The 21,398-nt window shown below is 41.4% G+C and overlaps 1 protein-coding gene across 4 annotated transcripts in view; it reads right to left on the bottom strand.

Annotated features, from left to right (window-relative positions):
* Nucleotides 1–461: 461 nt before the first annotated feature.
* Nucleotides 462–21,398, bottom strand: part of HHAT (hedgehog acyltransferase) — a 205,609-nt gene continuing 184,672 nt past the window's right edge. For all 4 annotated transcript variants that reach the window (XR_010471604.1, XM_065058374.1, XM_065058375.1 and 1 more), the window contains one exon: nt 462–2,902. Coding sequence is in view for 3 of the 4 variants with exons in the window: in XM_065058374.1 (XP_064914446.1) it covers nt 2,805–2,902 (98 nt within the window). In the remaining variant the exon portion in view is untranslated. The remainder of the gene's footprint in view (nt 2,903–21,398) is intronic.

The following is a 21,398-nucleotide window of genomic DNA, read 5'->3' as shown; positions in this document are numbered from 1 at the left end:
TTGACCAAGCATAAGCAGGACAGCTCAGAAACTTTGTGAGTGGGCTTGTTCCTGAAATATGTGTTTCAAAAAAGCAGGAAAAAGCACCCCTGGAAAGACTGAGCATGAAGGAAAACTATTTATTTCTCATAGGATAAATATTTAAACTATAAAGAAAAATTGTGCAAGGATGCTTCATATTTCTGACTGTGGACCAAGACAGCAAGAGTCTGAATGAAAGCATCATTTTACTTGTGTATTACTCTTGGTGATCATTCCCAGAAGCTTCACATGTTGATCTCAACAGATCTATTAAAGGTATTTTGGTTTTTAAGCTCACATGTTCCATGCAGAGCTGTAGAAGGACACAAGTGACCAGTCTGCATGGCACCCATCCTGCAGGCTTCCAGTGTATAGTGCTGTTTCTTCAAGGCAGCAAAGCACTTGTTTTTCTTACACCAACCAGTAGCTTTCTAAGACAGTTCTCAAGCCAACAGTCAGTTTGAGCTTTATTTTTAAAAAAGGAAAAAGGATAAAAAGTTATGAAAGACATACAAAGCGCTGGAAAAACAAAACAAACAATGAGACCCCAAATAATTTTACTTTAGAAATAAGCATACTCTAGATGACCTTCAAGGTCATCTCCATATTGGAGTAGGAAGATTTGCATGCATACAAATTGGAATCTAATAACTTAGCAGACCCTTGTTTCATGTAATAATGGTAGTCGATAACACTGAAGAAAAAAAACTCATGACTTTTCACTCCAATGCTAATTTCACTTAATTACAAAGTTTAAGTTTGAGGAAGTTCTTGCCCTTAACTCAGTTCTGCTCCAAAATGGAGGCAAATTGCAGATTCTTTTAGTAAATTCAGAGGGTGAGAGTAATGTACTTCTTTGGCTGAGAGGATCCCTGCAATCATCATAAGTCAATCAGGAGGGCCATGTCTCTGGCCAGGCAGCATTCAATGTAAGTCCTATTTTCAACAGTCCACAGTATTTCCAAGGGCAATCACTGCATTCTCAGGGTGGAAAAAAAAAATTCCCTAAACATAAAGGGTGGAAGATTCTGCTTTGAAACAGCAAGAGATGAGTGTAGTCTCCAGATGGGTAAAGAGCTAAAGACTTTGTCCTTACTTCTTCAGGAACAAATGAAGGGGAAAAAGGGCTGCCATAGTTCTGAGCAGCAGAGGCATCAGAAATGCAAGCACTAAGTGCAAACCTATCTTGGGGATGGAATTTCTTGTTGGAGGGATGAGCTTGATTAGCCTTGGCTGAAGCTGCAGGAGTGATGGACAGTAGGATGCTAACTGTACCTCCAAACAGGCCAAAATGGGGGTGGGGGGACACAGAACAAGTTTTGGTAGGAGTCCTCCTGCTTCGGGTACAGGAAGCTGCTCTTGGAAGAAGCCTTCTCCAGGACTGGTGGCCTTTTGCCAGGCCTAGGAGGAATGTCTAACTTCAGAAAGATTACAAAGGTTTTCTGGCTGCTCTTCAACATCAGTTTAAAGAAGAACAGCTTGGGAGACACCCCTTGTGCCAGATGTGAGTAGGGTCTCCCCTTCCCTCAGAAAACAAGCATGGGCTGAAGCTCTCCTGCTGCACCAATGCTCAAAGGCAGGACCTGCCCAGCTCTGGACAACCCCTTCTTTTAGCGAAGATGCTGCTGTAACAGGTCTGGCGGTGGGCAAAGGACACGGAGCTCTGGCTAATTTGGTGCCACTGTATTGGACCATTCTGTGTTTTTTTGTGTGTGTTTTGTGGTGTGGGTTTTTTTTTGTTGTTGTCGGGTTTGTTTGTTTGTTTTTTGCTTTGGTTTGTTGGGTTTTTGTGTGTGTGTCTGTGTTTGTTTTTTTTAACATCTTCAAATGCTGCTCCTAGAGTGCCTTTTGTATTGCAGGAGCTGATTGCCTGGACATCAGAAAATGAAGCACACTGAACAGATTTACCATTCAGCCAGAGCTGGCTTATCTCCTTTTGTAATAGAAAAAAGACAAGAGGCAGACAGAACAGTTCTCTTGAAGGTGGGATTTGCCCCATAATAAAGGTAATAATAAATGCTTTAGCTCTAACACAAGGTAGAGAGTGCTGAGAGCCCAAAGAGCTCTAGGGTCTTATTCAATTAAAAAGAAAAGCTATTCATTAAGTAAAGACCTCTCCCTCATTTTAAAGAAACAAACAAAACAATTCATAAAATTATATAAAAAAATATTGTTTTAAAGGCAAAATTTTAAGTGAAGAAATTAAAGAGAGAAAAGCAGACTTCACTACAGTAAGTAGAGAGGTAGCTTAAGGCTGAACTACTGCTGTCACCGAGAATAGCAAAAATGTTCTAACTTGTATCAGAAAGCAATCAGGAAGAACTGATGAGCATCCTGCCCTTCATGGAGTAACATAAGTATAGGGCACAGCCCTGTGTGCCACTGGACAGAAGCTGAGATTGGGCTTTTTGGATTGTGCAAGGTAGGAAACATTTTTTTTTTTCCTTCGTTATTTCAAAATAGGCAGCAAAATATTGGAAGACAAAAATACAATCTTTAACATACATAAAATACCTCTTCTGAGATGCATGAATCCAATGTACGTAGAGTCACAGAGATGCTGTTTTATAAAAATAAAATAATTCACAATGCTTCATAATTTCTCCCCAGCCATAGTCCATCAGTGTTTCTGGTTCAATTCCCGCATTCCCAATCCAGAATAAATTCCATGAGCTTTTGGTTTTAACACATTAACCAAATCCCTTGGTCAGGCGCATCCTTCTGCAGGTAGGATATCCAGTGTAGAAAAGCCATCAACCTGTCTTAAAAATCATTATTCTGCGTCATTCCTGATTCACAGCATGCATTTGCTCCCATTCGATTCCAACGTGAGCGTAGCAGTACAGGAACCCGAGAACAGTCAGTGTTGCCCATGGCCAGCCTATAAATAGAAAGACAGACAATTCTCGTCATAGTAATTAATGACTGCTTCAAGTAGAAATACTCCTGGGATGACCAACTTATGATGCTTCTAATTAATTTTATTAGCAATTCAGTCTCCTAAGTAAGTAGAGCCAACCCACCAAATTTGAAAGGGGAGATGTGGATTGTTTGAGCTTCTGGAATGCCTGACCCTTGGCAGCCCCAGTCATTTCCATTTTCAGGGAACTGGATCAGGTTTATTCCTGCTCTGTACCTCCAACCGGTACTTGCAGAATTAAAGAGTTCTGCTTCAAACCTCTCCTTTGTGGAGGCTTTGTCTAGCAAGCAGATCCCTGAATGAACCCTGATGCTTTCAGCTGGCTATGGTGCTTCCTGGGCACAAAGGCACGCATAGCCACAAAGCAGGTTATTAAAAATCAGAATAAATCCAGTTACCTGTTCTGCCCAGAGAGCCTGGGGAAATCTCTGATTAGGGCTGTTTTGGATACCCTGCAGCTGGGTGTAAAAGTGATGTGCGCACTCTACAGCCCCATAACAGCTCACGGGGTCAGAGCACCATTGTGCCTGTGCAAAACAGACAGCCCTATTTGTCTGACGTGTTCTTGTTAGACTTTTTTTTTTTTTAACTAAAAAAGACTGATTGCTCTTGCTAAATAAGACTTTTTCTGGGGAAATTACGTGTTCTGTCATTATTTCAAATTCTTTTTAGGGACAGTCACCCTCTTTTCATTTTAGCTTTTTAACAGCTAAAGCAGGAAGCGGGAGGTCACAAGCCAAGAGGTCGTCTGCTTTCCAGTGGAGTTGCAGATAACTTGAAAAATGCGTATCTCTAGACATCTGAATCAGGCAGATGATTTTTGCCTTTCCTGATGACTTCCTGGCACCTCTGTTCCCCTTCTCCTCCTCTTAGAATTTAGGAAATTTACAGTTTATAGGTTGAAAGCCCAGCATCAGGCCCTGATGGTCTTTAGTGTGTTTTGTCTGTGGGAAGGGGGCAGGGAGGAAGGCGTTTGAGGTTTTTTTCTGGTGGCTTTTTTGTTGCTGTTGTTGACATAAGAACTTGGTTATGCGTATGACTGGATTTCTGCATGCTGTCCTCGTACTACCAGCAGCTGCTTCTGAACAAATGGCTCCAGTGCTCCCTCTTGGGGGACACTGTGGTCTCAAGGAACCTGCTGGCAGAAATGGGATTCCCCAGTGGCCTGGAGAAGGGATGGAGAGAAGACGTAACCTCTCCACAACACAATACTCCAGGAAGGGCTCTTTCTGAAGGGATGCTTACAAGGTATTTTGCAGGCTGGCTTTGTCCAGTCTGGAGACTGTTTAACTGTGCTGATGTCCAGCTGAGGCTCAGCTTAACAGCCTGTCCTCAGCAGAGCTCAGGGCATTGGGCTCAGTTCTGTGCTTTTGGGGACCCTTCCTTTGTGCTCCGAGAGCCTGGGCAGTGCAGCCCTCCACTCTGGAACAGGTTCTGAAAAAGTTGTGTAGTGTGTGGTTTTTGTTTTGGTTTTGGGTTTTTTTTTCCCCTCCCCCCCAAGAACAGCTATGTGTTTGCTTCACAAATATCTAATTGTACTGGCCTTGTTTCGTGGTGAAATACAGTCTTGTAACCTGAATGATTTTCACTGACACATTTACAAGTATCAACCTCTTGTCCTCACAACACCCTAAAGCAAAATTGTACCTTTAGCTTAATTATTTGTTTCACAAAACAAAACTTCTGAGGTATCTCCAAATGGATTTTTAACAATAATCTCTTCTTCAGTGAAATTAGGCCACTGTAGATTTGGTTTTACATTTAATAGCAAGCTAAAGCTATGCTTTGTCTCTGATAAAATTGCCCATGAAAGTATATCAGTAGATGTAATAAAAACACACCGCTTCTGGCAGCAATATTGTGCTGGCTGCTTTATACAGACAGAACCTGAAAGGTAAGAAAGGACCAAGTCTAGAATTGTCTTTTTCTTCTTTTAAAGGCCACTTTTGGAAATCTTGCTACATACATATTTTGCATTTTTGAATACTTTAAAGCTCTGGCACACAGCAAATGTGCCAACAGTAGTCTTTAGTCTGACCTGCTTGTTATCCTCAGCCAAGGCACAAGAGAGCTTGTCAGCTTGCCTTGCCAGGCACTGGAAATCTTTTCTAGATGCCTTAGATTTATAAGAAGATTCCTCCATAGTGCCTATGACCTGGGTTCATGGGGCTCTCATGCTGATATAATCAGGCCTGTGGCAATCCTTCTGGAACTCAAGGAGTCTCACCTGTACAGTACCAGTTGTCAGGGGTAGCAGTCATTAAATTACTTCCTCCTGATCTAATTACGATGAAAAGGAAGGGTGAAGACAAAGTCACCCGCTATAGGTGAGCGAAAGGGGGAATTTTAAAAATTTAATCTTGCCACAGCTGTTCTGTGGAGGAGCTGCATGGATCTCAAAGCATTTCTTGATGCATAAGACTGAAGAACTCGGTCTCCAGAAGGTGATGTTGAAGGGAAGGGCCCATCAAGCAATGCTAACCCAGCAGGGACACAATTTCAAATTCTTCCTAGCACATAAATGACCTGTGTGTTGTGAGTGACCTCTGTAACCAAACAGCAACATGAGCTGCTTTCTTGCCACATGAGTTTGCAGGAGCCACTTCCTTGCTGAAACAGTTTCCCCTTGTAAACACAGCCAACCAAATGGTACCAATGGTCTCGGATCCGCAGCTCCATGGAAATCTTTCTTTGTCAGCAGTGTAAGGTACATTCTTCCCTCAGGCCTTTTGCTGACTCTCATTCTGCTCCCACCCTCAAACACAATTCAAGGGGTTCTTTCTGGTGGCTCCTCAGCTTTACCTTGTCATCCTGAACCACTGCATCCTCACCTGTGCTGTAGTGGTCTCCAAACTCTGCTTGGAAGCATATGTATCCACATTCTAAACCAGTATTTCTCCACAAAATCACATACATAAGTGATACTCTTATAAACAACATTACTAGGGTCAAATTAAGTACTAAGCTGCTAGGAAATGACCAAGTTTACCTATTCACAACCACATCACATAACACTTTAAATCTTATAATTTCTTGACTGTCTTTAGTAATTTGATTTTTAGGTTTGAAGGCCAAGTTTTACAAGACAACTCAGATTTTTATAATCTTTTCAGTGGAAAGATGAATTAGTTTTCATTAACATATGCTATTTGTAAATCCAAGAGCAAATGTGTATGTTATTTGCAAATCCAGCAATATTTGTGAGCTTTACCTGCACAAGTTTCTTTTAAACCAGCTGGACTTCCCATTTAACAAAGGACCGCTGGGTGAGAAACATTGATGGCATCAGAACCAAATTCTCTGCTTATACAGGTATGCTGCTCCGCAAAAAAATCAAACAAATTCCTTTGTGAAGAGGACTCTGAATTCTGTGGTGTGGTAGCAGCAGCACTTTATCTGTCTCTCACACATCCTCTTCCCAAAATCATCTCCAGTCTCAACTGGGCAGAAGGCAACGCTCTGTTGCACAGAGCTGAACTACTGCCCAGTAGTCTTGCCAGTTTAAAACCACAGTTGGATATGTTAGGTACTCAGTTTGCACCATAATGTAGAGAGGACTTGTTTTCATTACATGGTCAAAACAGAATTAATGCTAACTTCAACAGGAACTGCCTTTGGAGTTACTCCTGCCTTTGAACTTCCTATCTCCTCTTCAAGAATGCTTCTGGATACTTTGCAAACATCTAGAAAAGGTTGTGTTCCTTGCATGCTCTGGATTTTGAAGGGAGTGGGATAAAACTAAGCTTTCAACTCAAAAGTAACAACTGGTCTTTTGAGAGCTGTGATCCAGGCTATGTCCTTATTACCTCAGTTCAAATAATCCGAACCAACATTGAATCAAGTATCCATAAGGAAGCTCTTTCAAATTTCCTCATCACCTACAGTAATGAAATAATGTCAGAAATGTTTTTGGCATAACCAAGTTTCACATCCTCATCAAAACATTAGGAAATTGCCCTTTGTTCCCTCTGACCTGTGAGATGTAGGAAAAAGGGACTGTAGTTGAGTTTTGCATTTTCCAAAACTGCCTTAGTAGCTTAGGGACCTTAATGCTATTTTCAGATGTGAGTTGGCTGCACAGTCCTTAGAAGCCTTCAAGTACAAAGTAGTTATTAAATCAATAGAAGTCAGAAAAAGTAATCTCTTTGAAAGCTTGACTTCAGGAACGTACACCTTACTCTGACTTGGATGTGGAAGAACATAAGTTGCTATGAGACTTAGCACTCAGGAAAACTTACCCTTAAACAAAAGTTCACATGTGACAAGACACTGAAGCAACTCCCTTGTAAAATGGAACTAAAGGGACATGACTGTGGGGAGGAGGAACAACAGGCACCAGTTTGTCAAACAGAACAAAAAAAACAAAGCAAAGCAGCATTTGAGGCCAAAACCTCTCCTCCTACAATTACTAACATCCCTAACAAGATCAGTAAAACCACCAAATTATCAGGAAAAATAACACATTCAAATCTAAAGATCAGTGGAAATAAACCCATTATCTAGCCCAACATGTGGAGGACAACCTCTGGATTTTTAAATTTTAACTTCAGGTCTGTTTGTCACACCTGGGTGGACCACTGATGACCATGAGGGCAGCGCAGGCCCAGTAGGGTGCAATGCACACACCGTGCAGTCTGATACCCTGGTACTCTGTCTAGGTGTCTGGAAAAGGCAACTCTATATATTTTCAGCTGTGTTAGCATTTAGCATGCAGATGTGGGACTGGATAACTTCAAAGAATGTAAGATGTGATCTAACTGGTTTATATAAAATTGTTCCACATGTTGTGCAGCAAGTTTTCCAGCGGTTTCATACACACAGACACGATACATGCAGCCGTACTTAATGCAGTGTCTGGGTGACACTGCAGGATGTGCTGTATTTGCAAAGCTGAACAGAAACCTAACGTCCACTGTACTGTCTTCTCACAGACACTGTTCTTCTTGCAACAGACCAAGCTCAGTGTTTCAACGAAGACAAATGGAAGGGATTTCCATTTCTGCTGGAGTTCATTCCTCTTCTGAAGGTACTAAAGCAGAGTATGAAAAAAATTATAATTTTCAGATATTGGCTTTGAAGGTTATTTTTGAAGGATATTCTTGTCCTTATAATACACCCTTCAAAATACCACACTCAGATGATAAATAGTAAAATCATGCTTTATAGAGAGGGCTTTCCTACAGACTCCTTTAAAGTGCCTTTAGATGCTAATTCCTTCCTACCTGCCTCCCTTTACTCACTTATAACTAATCCAGACAGGAAACTGGGTATTTTCAATTATCTTGTGACGAAACAGAGACAAGAACAGCCTTTATTTTCTAGCTTAAGTCATTTTACCATTCATTAAGTAAAGCCAAACATTTAAGAGATCTCTGTGAAACTGGAACCTATAATAGTAAATAACTCTATTCCCAGGTATAAAGAAAACAAGACAGAAGCAATTATGGAAGTATTAGACCAACTTAGAATTCAGTAAAGTTAGCTTCCATGCTTTTATGTATATCTATATGTCCCTCTATATATATCTCTATTGCCCACTTCTCCAGTTTCTAAGTCATTGCCTCAGATTGCTGGACTCACCCTTAGCAAGCTCTGGAGTGGTCTATTAGTGGCTGACAGCATTGCCCTAAGCACTTCTGTGTTAAAGCTCATCCCAAGAACAAAATTTAGAGATGTGAAGATGCAAGCAGAGCTGGCAGAAAGCTGGAAGAAGCTCTTGTATATGTTAAATTTTACCCTTTCTGCAATAAAGTAAACTTACTATGGTATCACGCAGTAGGGCCAAATGCAGAGAAGAATAATCATGTACAGTATTAAATGAAGACATGTAATTCACCTTTTGTGCGTTTGCAGCTTATCTGCATTGTTTGCTATATGGTAGGTACAGCAAAATAATTAGATCGACAGAAAATGTATTAATGAACCTAAATCACCTGGCTGTATCCCATCCCCATCACATCTGCTTTGTCTCCACTGTTCTGTGTATACTCTGCTTGAGCTGACAAGAGTAGGCAGTGATCTAAACCCAGTTTAAAGCATTTTTCTCCAGAATATCCTCCCACTACTCTGCTCTATACCACCTGGAGAATTTGATTAGAAATTCAGTTTCTCAGCAGTCTGTATTTTCTCAAGCAGTGCTATTAAAAGACTTCTTCTGTGTGCATCAAGAGCTGTAGAAAAAACTTTGGTCAGGGAAGCAGTCTTCTAATTAGTTAAATTCTTCTTAATCTAGCATTTGTGATCGTATTTTTTTCCTATTTTTTTTTAATCCATATTTGAGGATAGGCCCTTAAAACTACAAGTGTGTGCTTTACTTGCTGTAGCTGCTCCTCTGCAAATCCAGCAGAATTTTTAGTACTTGAAATCTTAGCCTAAAGGCTTATTAAGACTCCTAGTTCCTGGCTTTAAAACATAAAATGAAGAGGCTACTAGTTTGTATTATTCAAATTCTTAAATTCAGCTGTGGTGCTTTTCTAAATTAATGGCTAACTTAGGCATTGCTGTCTGCGAACAGCCTGTATCCTTGTGTAGGAGCTCTTACTAATAAGCATTTTACTTTTGTGTGCTTCCAGTTCAGCTGCTGATACATAAACTGCTGCTGCTGCTGCTAACAAACAAGCCTGGACAAAAAGAGCAAATGCAGAGGATTTCAGCGGCTTCTTGGCTGTTGCGTGGGAGCACTCAGGCTGATCAAATCACCTCTAGCCATGCAGTCAGGGATAACTGCAGGGAGGGTAAGATGCAGTACATAGAGGATAGTGAATTCAGCTGCAAAAGAATACAGATGGCAAGCAAAGCCCCAACCTAAGCCATGGCAAGGTTTCTTTTTGCTGCTGCTTTTGGCCTCCACATTGCACATGTTGCTCTCCTTGGGCTATGGAAGGACAGAGGCACGCCAGTGCTGTGATGAGGGACAGGCAATAAATTCTGCCAGCAAACACACAGCCCTTGAAGTCCCAGCTGTGCACCTCCATCCTCCCAGCCCACGTACAGCAGCCCACAGGTTCACAGGGTCTGTATATTCAAGTTGTCACCTTGTCCCATTATTAGCCCCCAGCAAAAATCTCCCACATCTTTCCCCTCCATCCACTGTGTAGACTGGGAGCAGAGCAGCTCAGCCAACGGGAACCAGCCTGGGAGAGTCCCGGCTGACCTTACTTATTGCTATAGATTTCCAAGTGTTGAAGATACCTAAGCTTCAAGTGCAGCTACAGTCCAAATATTCTGGAAAAAAATATTAGTCTAAAATAAGAGGCATTTCAAAGGAAAACAAGGGAAATGCTGTGAGGATAACTCAGAAGCTGTCCCATACAGCATCTGGAAACAAGACTGAAAAGGACAAAATCTTTAGCTGCCAGGTATAGACCTGAACCTCAGCCAGGTACACTGACAGTAACCACAGGAGCTTCCTCTTCAGTAGACAGAAAGTAGTTTCCAGCTAAAGACATTAACAAATGTCTAACAGTAGTCTACTTACATGAATTTTAAGTTATACCATCCTGGAGAATGCTTACATCTGTGGCTTCCTGAGGAGTACTTATCACTGCTGAGAAAAACTGTAAATGGATAGGTAACAGCCCAAGACCATCATCTACAGTGCAGGACGACTGCAGCTTACCCAGATCAGCATCACTGAGAGCAGAAAGCCGTAGTCTCTCAGTGTTTTCATAATGCAAACAGATTTTATTGAGCAGGTAGGGGTCAGAAAAGCTGTGGCTTTTCTGTCTTCTTACTGTGCCTTGAACTACACTTTACCATAGCTAAAGCCATTTTATTTTTGTGCTTGACAGCACTGAAGAAAGTTGCCTGCTGATAAGGACTTTCTTAAACAACAAGAAATCAATTCAGCCTATATCAGGGTGATGCCGAACATACATTTGCCTATTAATTATATAAGCTGCAAATAAACAATTTCATAGGTAGAGCTCTAAAGAAAGGCCTATCTTATAGCTTTTATAAAACACTCATCAACACAGTCAATGATGATGCCCAAACTATTTTAATTGCATTATCTATGTATGTGAAAGAAAAAAAACAACCTGCTGTTATTTACAATGCTGCTAAATGCTCCATGGATGCAGGTATCCCTGCATGGATTCTCTTTTTTTGTCTTTGGAGCCAGAATCTCATTTAATGTTACCTAACCATGACATTAGCAGCTCTCAGGATACTCTACAATCTAGATCAGAAGCATTATTTCCCCTGTAAGTATCACATGATATGAGGAGGATCATGTTGGTAACTTCACTCTGTATTTCTTGGGGGTTTTTTATGATATTATCTGACCATAATTCTACCTTAAGTATTTTTACCTCTAAACATTGTATAAAGCACAAAAGAATCACAGCAGTTATGCCTTCTGCTTTGTGCTTTAAAATAAAGCTTCACCCTCTACTAGTTTTTCCAGCAGAGCTAGTCAGTGGAAAAAAGCCTCAGATTTTTGGCAGTAATTCTGGTCTCATGCGTATCAAGTTGACTCTGGAGTAATTCAAATAAAATCAAAAGAACCATATTCGTGCTGCTGCTGAATTTGAATTAACAATAAAAGAGACTGCTTAAAACTGCCTGGCAGAATCTTTCTGCCACAAGTCCTAATAAGAAAGGAAAAGAAAATCAAACATCTTTAGTTTTCAGATTAAGAAGGGGTTAATCTGTAAAACAGAAACAACCTTTCTTCTCCTCCCAAGTCTTTAGTTGAGACCTAGAATCACAGAATGTCCTGAGTTGGAAGGGACCCACAAGGATCATTGAGTCCAACTCCTGTCCCTGCACAGGACAACCCCACAGTTCACACCATGTGTCTGAGGGCTTGTCCAGTCTCTTCTTGAACACTGTCAGGCTTGGGGCTGTGACACCTCCCTGGGGAGCCTGTTCCAGTGTCCACCACCCTCTGGGGGAAGAACCTTTTCCTCATGTACAACCTGAACCTCCCCTGGCACATCTTCCTGCCATTTCCTCGGGTTCTGTCACTGGCTGCTAAAGAGAAGAGTTTGTCACCTGCCCCTTCTCCTCCCCTTGTGAGGAAGCTGTAGCCACCATGAAGTCTGCTCTTACCTACACACAGCTAATGTGAAATCAAAGGCCACAAAATATGGAACGTCACTGTTCATTTCTTTTTAGAACAGAGACAAAAGCTTTCAAAAGCATTATTGTAAATAAAGAAGCATCTTCACCTGGAAGCAAAGCAAGAGAGCTATCTCTTCAAAGTGTTATGTAAAGAAAACATTTTAGAGTAAGGTATCTAACTTGGCATGCATAAGGACAGCACTATCCATATCATTAAATGTCTGCTCAGGTATTCCCAGCACAACTTCCTTAAACACAGTGTGAACAGTTATGGAAAGATAACACTTGCAAAGATTTTAGGGCATTTTTGACTTGTAATTATTTGCTGAGAGCATTATAGATGCCAATCAAAACATCAGAGCCATGAGCCTTCTTTCGTTACAGCTGCAAGATGAAGCAGGAGAATAAAAAGCAAAGTCCCCAGAAGAAGATGAATGTCCCAAAGGCAGAGCTGGGAACGCTGCTGCTGCCTGGTAGGATCCTGAGGTGAGCATCTGCCTCTTATCGAGCAGAGAGATACCCACATTATGTATGGAAAGACACAGTGAGCAGAAGGATGAATTAACTTCCCCTCTACTAGAGCTTGAATTTCAGGGAGATTTCTGCATCAATCTAATTTGGGTTCTTGGATTTAGGTTTGTATATCAGCCTTTTTGCATACAGCAAAACTCCTTCTCTAGCCTTTTAGTGCTAGGAAGCTCTTGAGAAATCAAGGCCACTTACTCTCAAAAGCAGAGGATTTAAACCAGGGATTCGGACAGGTGTCATCAATCACCAGCAAGCAAATATTTGGGTAAAAAGTTGAAGTACTATAATTTATTTCCCCACCCTGATTTCTGGCTAAGATAACCTAGAATGGTCATGAATACAAGATGCTTAAATGACTATAAAATAATTAATTTTTAAATGCGAAGAATTATTTAAGGATGAATTATTCACAGACCCCTTCCTACCTGCAACACACTTTTTAATCTACAATTTTTCCTTGTCATCCTCAAAAACACTTATGTTTCCAGACCATAGCAGCAATTCTATGGTGCTGTCTTGTCCCTCCACAGCATTAAGAATAAGAAAAAAAGCAGACAGCGTGACAAATTTAAGAACTATTTACAGCCACCTATGCTCACAATAAACAAACAGCAACTTCTTATCACAGAGCTCTCGTATCTGAAATGCTCTGTGTAATGAAAATTGTATTACCTGTTAAAGCTTAATGCAGTAAGAGAAGGGCTGAGAGCACATTGGTAATTTACAGGAACACTACACGAGGGATAATTGTTGTATCGGTGTAAAACTGGCACTACAAGAGAGGACACTGAACTGAGTTCTCACTTAACAAAAATCCAAACATCTTGAGGGATGGAAGCGTGTGGATAAGGTAACCAGGAAATCTTGCCATCGCTTATTGAGCCGTAGCAATCGATTCAGGACTAAGGTGTTTGTAATGCTGCTGGTCTCAGTACGAATTACTCCCCTTCCACTTGTGTCTTGTTTTCACAGCGTCACCAAAGGGCAAAGAAAAAGGCTGATGGAGAGTTAAGGCCCTGGGAGGGCAGTGGAGCCTGAAGGCAGCGATCAGCCAACAGAAAACCTTGACAATGAACAATGTCCATCACACTGGTGGCTTATCACATGGAATTTAATTGGTGCATGCAAGGTATTTGTAGGAAAAGGGCCATAGAAAGTTGACCTTGGTTGAACAGTTTGTGATAAAAACATTGTTTCATTTGTCACCTGTGTGAGATAAGCTGACCCTGCTGCAGCCAATATAGTCACAGGAACTAAACAGAAAAATTATCAGTAAAAAAATTCAATTGCAGATAGCTTGTGGGTAAGATCAATTTCAATTTTTGTGTAAAAAAGAGTTAGTTCATCATCAAGACCATTCAAAATAAAGTAAAAAAACAAAACAACCCAAACAAACTTAAAATTACTTGAAAGATATCAATATTTAATCAAAATTGGACAATTCACTTGTACCCATTCTGGATTTCAAGAGTACATCTAGCGAGTATGGGGAGGAAATACCTTATTCCCTGCTTTCTGTGTGAATCAGAACTGCGACACAGAGCTCAGAGAGTACCTGAAAACACAGGTCTACCTGTGTGAGCATGGAGCCTATCTGAAGCAAAAGCTACCAAACCCTTTATCACCTATGTCAGAAAACAAGGATTAGAAATATCCAGGCAGCTACATCAACATGCAAAATCGGAGCCCAGTCGGGACCTGGGGATGGGGGGCGTCTCATCAGCAAGAATTCAAGCGAGTTACCTACTGCTGTGGTAACTGAGATCAAAATGATTCTGTCAGCCCAAACCCCTTCATCTGTACACTGCAGGTACACTTCTTTGCCTTGTAGCTGGCTCAGAAGAATGCATGTGGAAATATTTATATGCTGTTACACTAGCCTAGCTGCTCTCCTTGTTTCCACATTTTAAAAAGATTTTCCTGAACAGATGCTGAATGAGATGACTGACAATGTTCCTTTGAGGTATGATGGCTGCATTAGTGGAACAAAGCACATACAGGAACAATTCTCTGACTGCAAGAAGATTTTCTAACTATATATATACATTCTGTTTCAATATCTTTAGCACCATATTCCCTTTTCCAGAAGAAAAACAAAACAAAACAAAACAAACCTCACAACCACCACTTCTGTTACACTACATCAAACTATAACCAAGTAAACCAGTATCACTATACCTTGCCAGAAAGTTAGTGCCTATATTTTAAATTGTCCTATTGAACAAAGTGTAGCTTAGTGCAATGAGAGATGATCTTTCCATGTGCTTGCCTGGCCCACCAAAATTAGCAAGGAGCATGATCTGATGCATGGCTGCTATACTTTCTGTCCCACCGGTGCTCTGCTAGTCAATGTAATAAAAGCACCACTGCAAGCGTTTAACAAGACTGCCAATAGCACTAATACACACATCTTGCTCAAAGCCAACACACACACATAAACACCTCTCTGGAGGAAACTAGTGACCTATTTACACGCATCAGCTCTGTAATGTTCAACTAGTTTCTTGTCTCCTTGCCCAGGTGTGCAACAAAGCGACATTTCAGTGATTCACAGCCTTGGTCATGTTTGCTGCACAGCCCTGGAATAAGCAACGCCGCATGAGCCCCGAGGGTGGCAAGGGGTAGATTTGCTTGATTTACTCTCCAGAAGATAGCTCAGCCTTGCATGGACACTGTGGACATGAAAGCAACAGCAGGCTCTCATTACCCTGACCAGACTTTGCAGGGGCCTCCACATTGCCCCTGTATTTAACTGTATAAAAGTATATAGTTTATGCGTATACTGTATGCATGCTGTGTCTGACTGTGAATCATAGAATCACAGAATGTTAGGGAGTGGAAGGGACGTCGAAAGATCACCTAGTCCAGTCCCACCCAGATGAGGTTACACAGGAATGTGTCCAGGTGGGTTTTGAATGTTTCCAGAGAAGAAGACTCCACAACCTCCCTGGGCAGCCTGTTCCAGTGCTCTGGCACCCTTACTGAGAAGAAGTTTCTTCTCATATTTAAGTGGAACCTCCTGTGTTCCAGTTTGAACCCACTGCCCCTTCTCTTATCATTGGTTGTCACCGAGAAGAGCCTGGCTCCATCCTCCTGACACTCACCCTTTACATATTTATAAACATTAATAAGGTCACCCCTCAGTCTCCTCCAGGCTAAAAGGGCTCCCTCAGCCTTTCCTCGTAAGGGAGATGCTCCACTCCTTTCATCATCTTTGTTGCCCTGTGCTGGAGTCTCTCCAGCAGTTCCCTGTCCTTCTTGAACTGAGGGGCTCAGAACTGGACACAATATTCCAGGTGCGGTCTCACCAGGGCAGAGTAGAGGGGCAGGAGAACCTCTTTGGACCTACTAATCACCCCCCTTCTAATACACCCCAGGATGCCATTGGCCTTCCTGGCCACAAGGGCACAGTGCTGGCTCATAGTCATCCTGGTGTCCACCAGGATCCCCAGGTCCCTTTCCTCTATGCTGCTCTCTAATAGCTCATTCCCTAACCTATACTGGTACCTGGAGTTGTTTTTGCCCAGATGCAAGACTCTACACTTGCCCTAATTATATTTCATTAAATTTCTTCCTGCCCAACTCTCCAGTCTTCCAGGCTCCACCTTGGCCTTTCCTCATAAACCACCACCTTGCCCAGCCCTGGCTGGCCCAAGTTGCCTCCAGTGACCATCTCTGCCCCTTGCTGAGGTGTGTTGGCGAGGGCAGGGTCCTGCTGGCTGTGAGGGAACAGAATGACTTAGTTCATTGAATTATTTGGTATGCTGCTGCTTACAGAACTTGTTTAGAAACTGCTTATACAGAATTCCCTTAGCATAAGTAAGTTTGCTTAACATAACTTCCACAAGCTGTGAACCTTTGAACTTTCTGCATCGTTAAGTGAAAAAGGCCACAGAGTCTTCAAGCTTGAAGATAAGGGGAGCTGCTTGCTTGGAGATAACTAAAGGAACAGAATGGCATCTAACAGAAAACTGTTTAGGCTATTACCAAAAACTTATTTTCTCCAGCTGTGGGTGCAAAATAGCAATGGAAGGTCAGAACTTTAATTGACAGCCCGCCAGATGAAAATTAAAAGATCCAATGAAGAGCAAGGAGATCCCAGACTCTTAATTTTGCAGTTGGCCTGGAATGAGGCACAGGGTGTAGGGGATTGGATTGTGAGAATATAATTGCTGAAAGTTATCTTTATTCAAGGTCCCTCTTCAGGAGACACCCAGCTTGAGCTGTTCTACACTGTATCTTGCAAATACATTATTTATTTAGAAGAATTTCTGGAATCTATATCTGAGTCTCTGCTATGGGAAACCTACGGAAAAAGGAAGTTACTTAACACGGCCTTGCTGCTTCCCCGCTCCCAGAGCTTGTGCAGAGACCAGGATTCAGCCCCAACTACTGCAGGATTTCTGCTAGTACTAATTTCACATCTCATGGGAGAGAAATATAATGAGAACTGGCTACGAAGCAGTCATTTCCATTTGTAAATGGGATAGCACAAAGGATAAAATGAGAACAAATTTCCATATGTACAGGCCCTGCTAAACAATCATCTCTGCAAACCTCTCCACAGCATACGTGGTGCTTGCTGCCTTCTTTACTGGAGCAGCCACACAACCAGAATAATTAATCAATCTCAGCACGATCACAACGGCTCAGAGAATCCACTGTAAGAGAGCTGGATCTGATTTGTTTTATTTCAAATATCACAGTCCACGCACAATGGTGTGGCCACACGGATTAGTCACAGTAAATGGGGGGGGGGGGACACCTCATTAATGCATGCCGCATCTCAAGTAGGTCCAGACCATGACCAAACATCCTTTGTTTACAATCACTACATGAAAAATCAACGCTATCTCACATCCCCACTTTTAAACTAAAACACCAAGGTAGAGGAGTAACCCACCTGAGAAAGAGAGCATGGTGGCTACAGGGGGCCAGCTGGGCTTGGGCAAAGCTGGCGTTGAAGCAGGATGGAGTGATGGACTTGTAGAGCCAGGCAAGGCCTGGCCATGTGGAATGGAGCATGTGCTGGGAAGAACAAGACCTGGGGAATGGCTGTACAGGTGATAGATCAAAGGTACGGCTTCTCAGCATCGGTACCCATGGCACTGTTACGGTCAACGTGGCTATGCAGCTGATAGTTTTAGCACAGCATAAGAAATGTGAAAATGGAATGTTTTAAAACCTGAGGTGAACAAAACATCTTATTAGATCTGATTCACTTAGATGGATGTGGTAAGCTAGCCATGGAAAACAAGCCAGACAAGAAAGACAGCCATTGTTTTGTAGGAGATTCAGTAAAAACATGCATGGGGTTAACTGGACTGCGGGTGGCTTCATTTTAGCTAAAATTGACAAAGCAAGAGGTTGGCAACCGTTGGTATGTTGGTGAAAGCATATTGCCAGATGAAGATGTCAAGGTGTCCATCATTTATACTGATTAGCTGGAGAAGATCCAAAAGATTGCCAGTTTAGGGGGTGTGAGGCGGGGAGGAGACAGGGAATATGGCTCACCTCACTGAAATTGGCTGTTTTTCTTCTGAAGGCAGTACTACTGCTGCTCTTGACAAGGAGATTAATGCAAATTTCTTTGACAACAATTAGGATACCTAATAGAGGTGATAGAAGGTTCATCTTCCCTTCTCCCTTCCCTTTCATTTTCAGTTCGATCTTCTACTGGTTCTACATGAATTATTACTAAAAATCAATTCCTCATATTCTGGATGAAATGGAAGAACTTCTCAAAATGGTATGCATGGTCACTTAAAGGAGCTGATTTTTGCACAGGAAAATGGAGAATAAGTAATAGTATCCATTTACTTTATTGGTTCTTTACTTGGAAATCTTAAAGGTACAATCTGGTTCTCCAGCCATCATATATGGCATTACTAACTTACTTCAAAAATTCTTTTGAATGGATACTGGCATATCCAGTATAGATTTAGAAAGTCCTGCTTTTCAGATCACATTTTCTGACACAAGTGTCAGCATCCTTCCTGTCTGTTCACACTGTATTTATCATATGGGCCAAGGCTGCTCAGATGACCCTCTATTTCCCTTCTGAAGCATTATTTGGATCTGTCCCAGCATTCACTTCACTGCACAACTGCAAGATAACTATGGATAAAAGACCTTTTCTTGTCCTCTAGTGTTTCAGTGAGTAATGGACCCAAATGAAGAGCTCAGCTGCAGTCAAAGTTTGTCTTAACAAAGAAGCCTGATTAAATAAGAGAAATCTACCATTTGGCAGAATCCTTCAGCCATTCATAAAAGGAAAAGTCAAACACAATCCGTAATGCTTTGTTCAGAAGCTCTGTTTAAGTCTTTGACTTGCATCCTTGATGACCTTTAAATTGCGTCTGAATAGATTTCAATTACCGAAGCAGGAAAATTACCCTGGCAGATGGACCAAGGTCATTAGCAATTTACTAACATCCTTACCTTCCCTTTTGCTGAAGCTCCTGTATCTTCTATGGCTTCAGAATAATAATTTATTTTTATTCTTGAGAGAATGATGTACCTTAATTTATTTTAAATTCTAACCCAAACTGCAACAGATGTTATAATTGTTGAGTGGAATGCTTGAGAGGCTGTGGCACATCTCTATTTTGATTTGCTCTTGAAGGCCCCAAAACATAACAAATAAAAGTAGAGAGAAGAACAGAAGCTGAAGCATGACTTGGCATCACTCTAGACAGAGACTCAGAAACAATGAAGGTTAAAGTGATCAAGTGAATCTCCAGTAAAGAGGAAGAAATGTCAGTGGTTGACAAAGAACCCAACTAGGTAAACAGTGACAGAGAAAAGATGGGAAGCAAGATTCAAACTCAAAAATTTGAACAAATAAACTCTCCATTAGAAAAGAAGCCATAAGAGGCTTCCTCAACTCATCAATACTGATCTAACAGTCCAGTTAGAAAATGGGTAAAGAACAGCCACTGTACACTACATTAGACAAAAAATGGTCTTAATCAAGTATGTTATGAGAGGGCAAAATATTCAAGTACTCTTGTTAAACAATATTTGGTTTTTAGAAAAGGACATAGGAAAAAAAAATCAATAACAATATATTATTTTTCAAATCTAGGTGGTTATTCTTAATCTTACAAGTAAAAGCAAACAAAGCTGGTATGCCACCATAAACTTTCCCCACTGCTCGTGAGTGTGCCTCAGCAGGGACACCAGCAGGCTTCACATGCCTTGTGGTTTGGTGCGTACACACATCCCGTCCGTGCAGAGCAGATACTGGAGGTCATTTGGCAAAAGACAACCCTAAAAACAATCAAATTGTAAATTGTGGTTACTACTGACTAGGGTGGCCTTTACCTGGTAAAAAGGGTCCAGCCTTTCAGGTCTTCTTTCAGAGCTTCAGAGCTAATTATGCCAATTTTGTTTCAGACTGAAGACTTAAATTAGTCTACAGTGAAGAGGTGTAGGCTTGGTACAGGTTTACCAGCAGCTTAATTATAGCCTTAATCTTACTAATGCAGAAAAAATTTATTGTCTTCCCTCTTGGAGATATAAGTGGACTTGATCTTGTATCTCAATCAAGCTTAAGAGAACATTAAATACAAGTGCTGTCAGTAGCCAGCTTTTTTAATGAAGGCAGTAGTACATAAAGCTGAATTGAATTATTAATGAAATTACTCCTGCAGAACTCACATGATGGTAGAAACACTCTGTAAAATGTGTTAAGTAAATGTTAACATTTTTCTAACAAAATAACCGCTACCTTTGATTAATGAAGATCTAATCAGACTATACAGTCATTTTGAATCATCTATAAATTTTCATGGAAGTAATTTGTGTCATCTTTCAAAACCAGTACAGATTTGGCAAAGTACTACATGTAATACATGGTCTTGATGTAATTAACTTCAGTGACTAAAATGCTCATAAAGTGTGTGTCCTTGGCTAAGTACGGCACTGCCATGGTCTCAGTTTCAAGAGAAATGATGGGTCAGCACTTACTGCTGTAAGAGAAGGACATGAAGGTGACCATAGGCAGACCTTTAGAGTTGTTTTATATACTACTGTGCCTCCACTGAAATGAAATCATAGATATTTTACACATCACCATAGACAGTGCAAAGATACAGAAGGTGCAAAGTATTAGCAGGACAAAAAAAACCCTCACCCACCCTTATTTTTTCATCAAGACGCTGAAGACTCAGCATTTTAAGATGTGACATCTGGGTATGCAGTGGGTTTTCTTGTTTGGTTGGTTGGTTGGTTTTTTACCTTGTAAGTGGCCATGCTCACAGTGGCACTTGCACACCATGTTGTAGCAACAACACCTACTGCATTTGCTGGGGTAATAATTATATGGGACCAGATTCCTCAAGGGAAACATGCTTGACCCTGGGAAGCTGCTGCTGGGGGCTTGCACGGAGCTGCCCTTGATGCTGGGCTCAGCTATTTGCCTCCTTCGGAAGCTGCTCCATGGCTCAGTTAGAGAGTCACTATATAAAAACCCCAGGATTTTCTGTAGCCTTGTGGCTTGCACACTCTCCTATCACAAAATGGAAGAGAGAGGTTTCCTCCCCACTCCACAGACTACATTTTATTTCTATCCAGTAACTGTTTAAAGTTAATCCGACTTTCCAGTGCAGAAACTAAACCAAACACATCCTAGAGATGCTTCCAGCTTGTCTTCAGCATTCCCTAGGAGGCATCAACAGTCCAGACCATGTGGAGGACACCTCCACTTTACCTAGGCAGCGGGTAGTAAAGGTGAGGGCAGATTTTCAGAGGAAGAAAAAACCCCACAAATAAAGACGAAAGCATCATAAACCGCCCCTAGCATGACCGATATATACACTAAGACAGACAATCCTGGATGAAAGAAGTGGGATGAGACAGA

Source organism: Columba livia, chromosome 3 (assembly GCF_036013475.1).
Source record: "Columba livia isolate bColLiv1 breed racing homer chromosome 3, bColLiv1.pat.W.v2, whole genome shotgun sequence".
NCBI lineage: Eukaryota > Metazoa > Chordata > Aves > Columbiformes > Columbidae > Columba > Columba livia.
The sequence above is the reverse complement of the archived record's forward strand: the minus strand, read 5'-3'. Positions and strand labels throughout refer to the sequence as shown.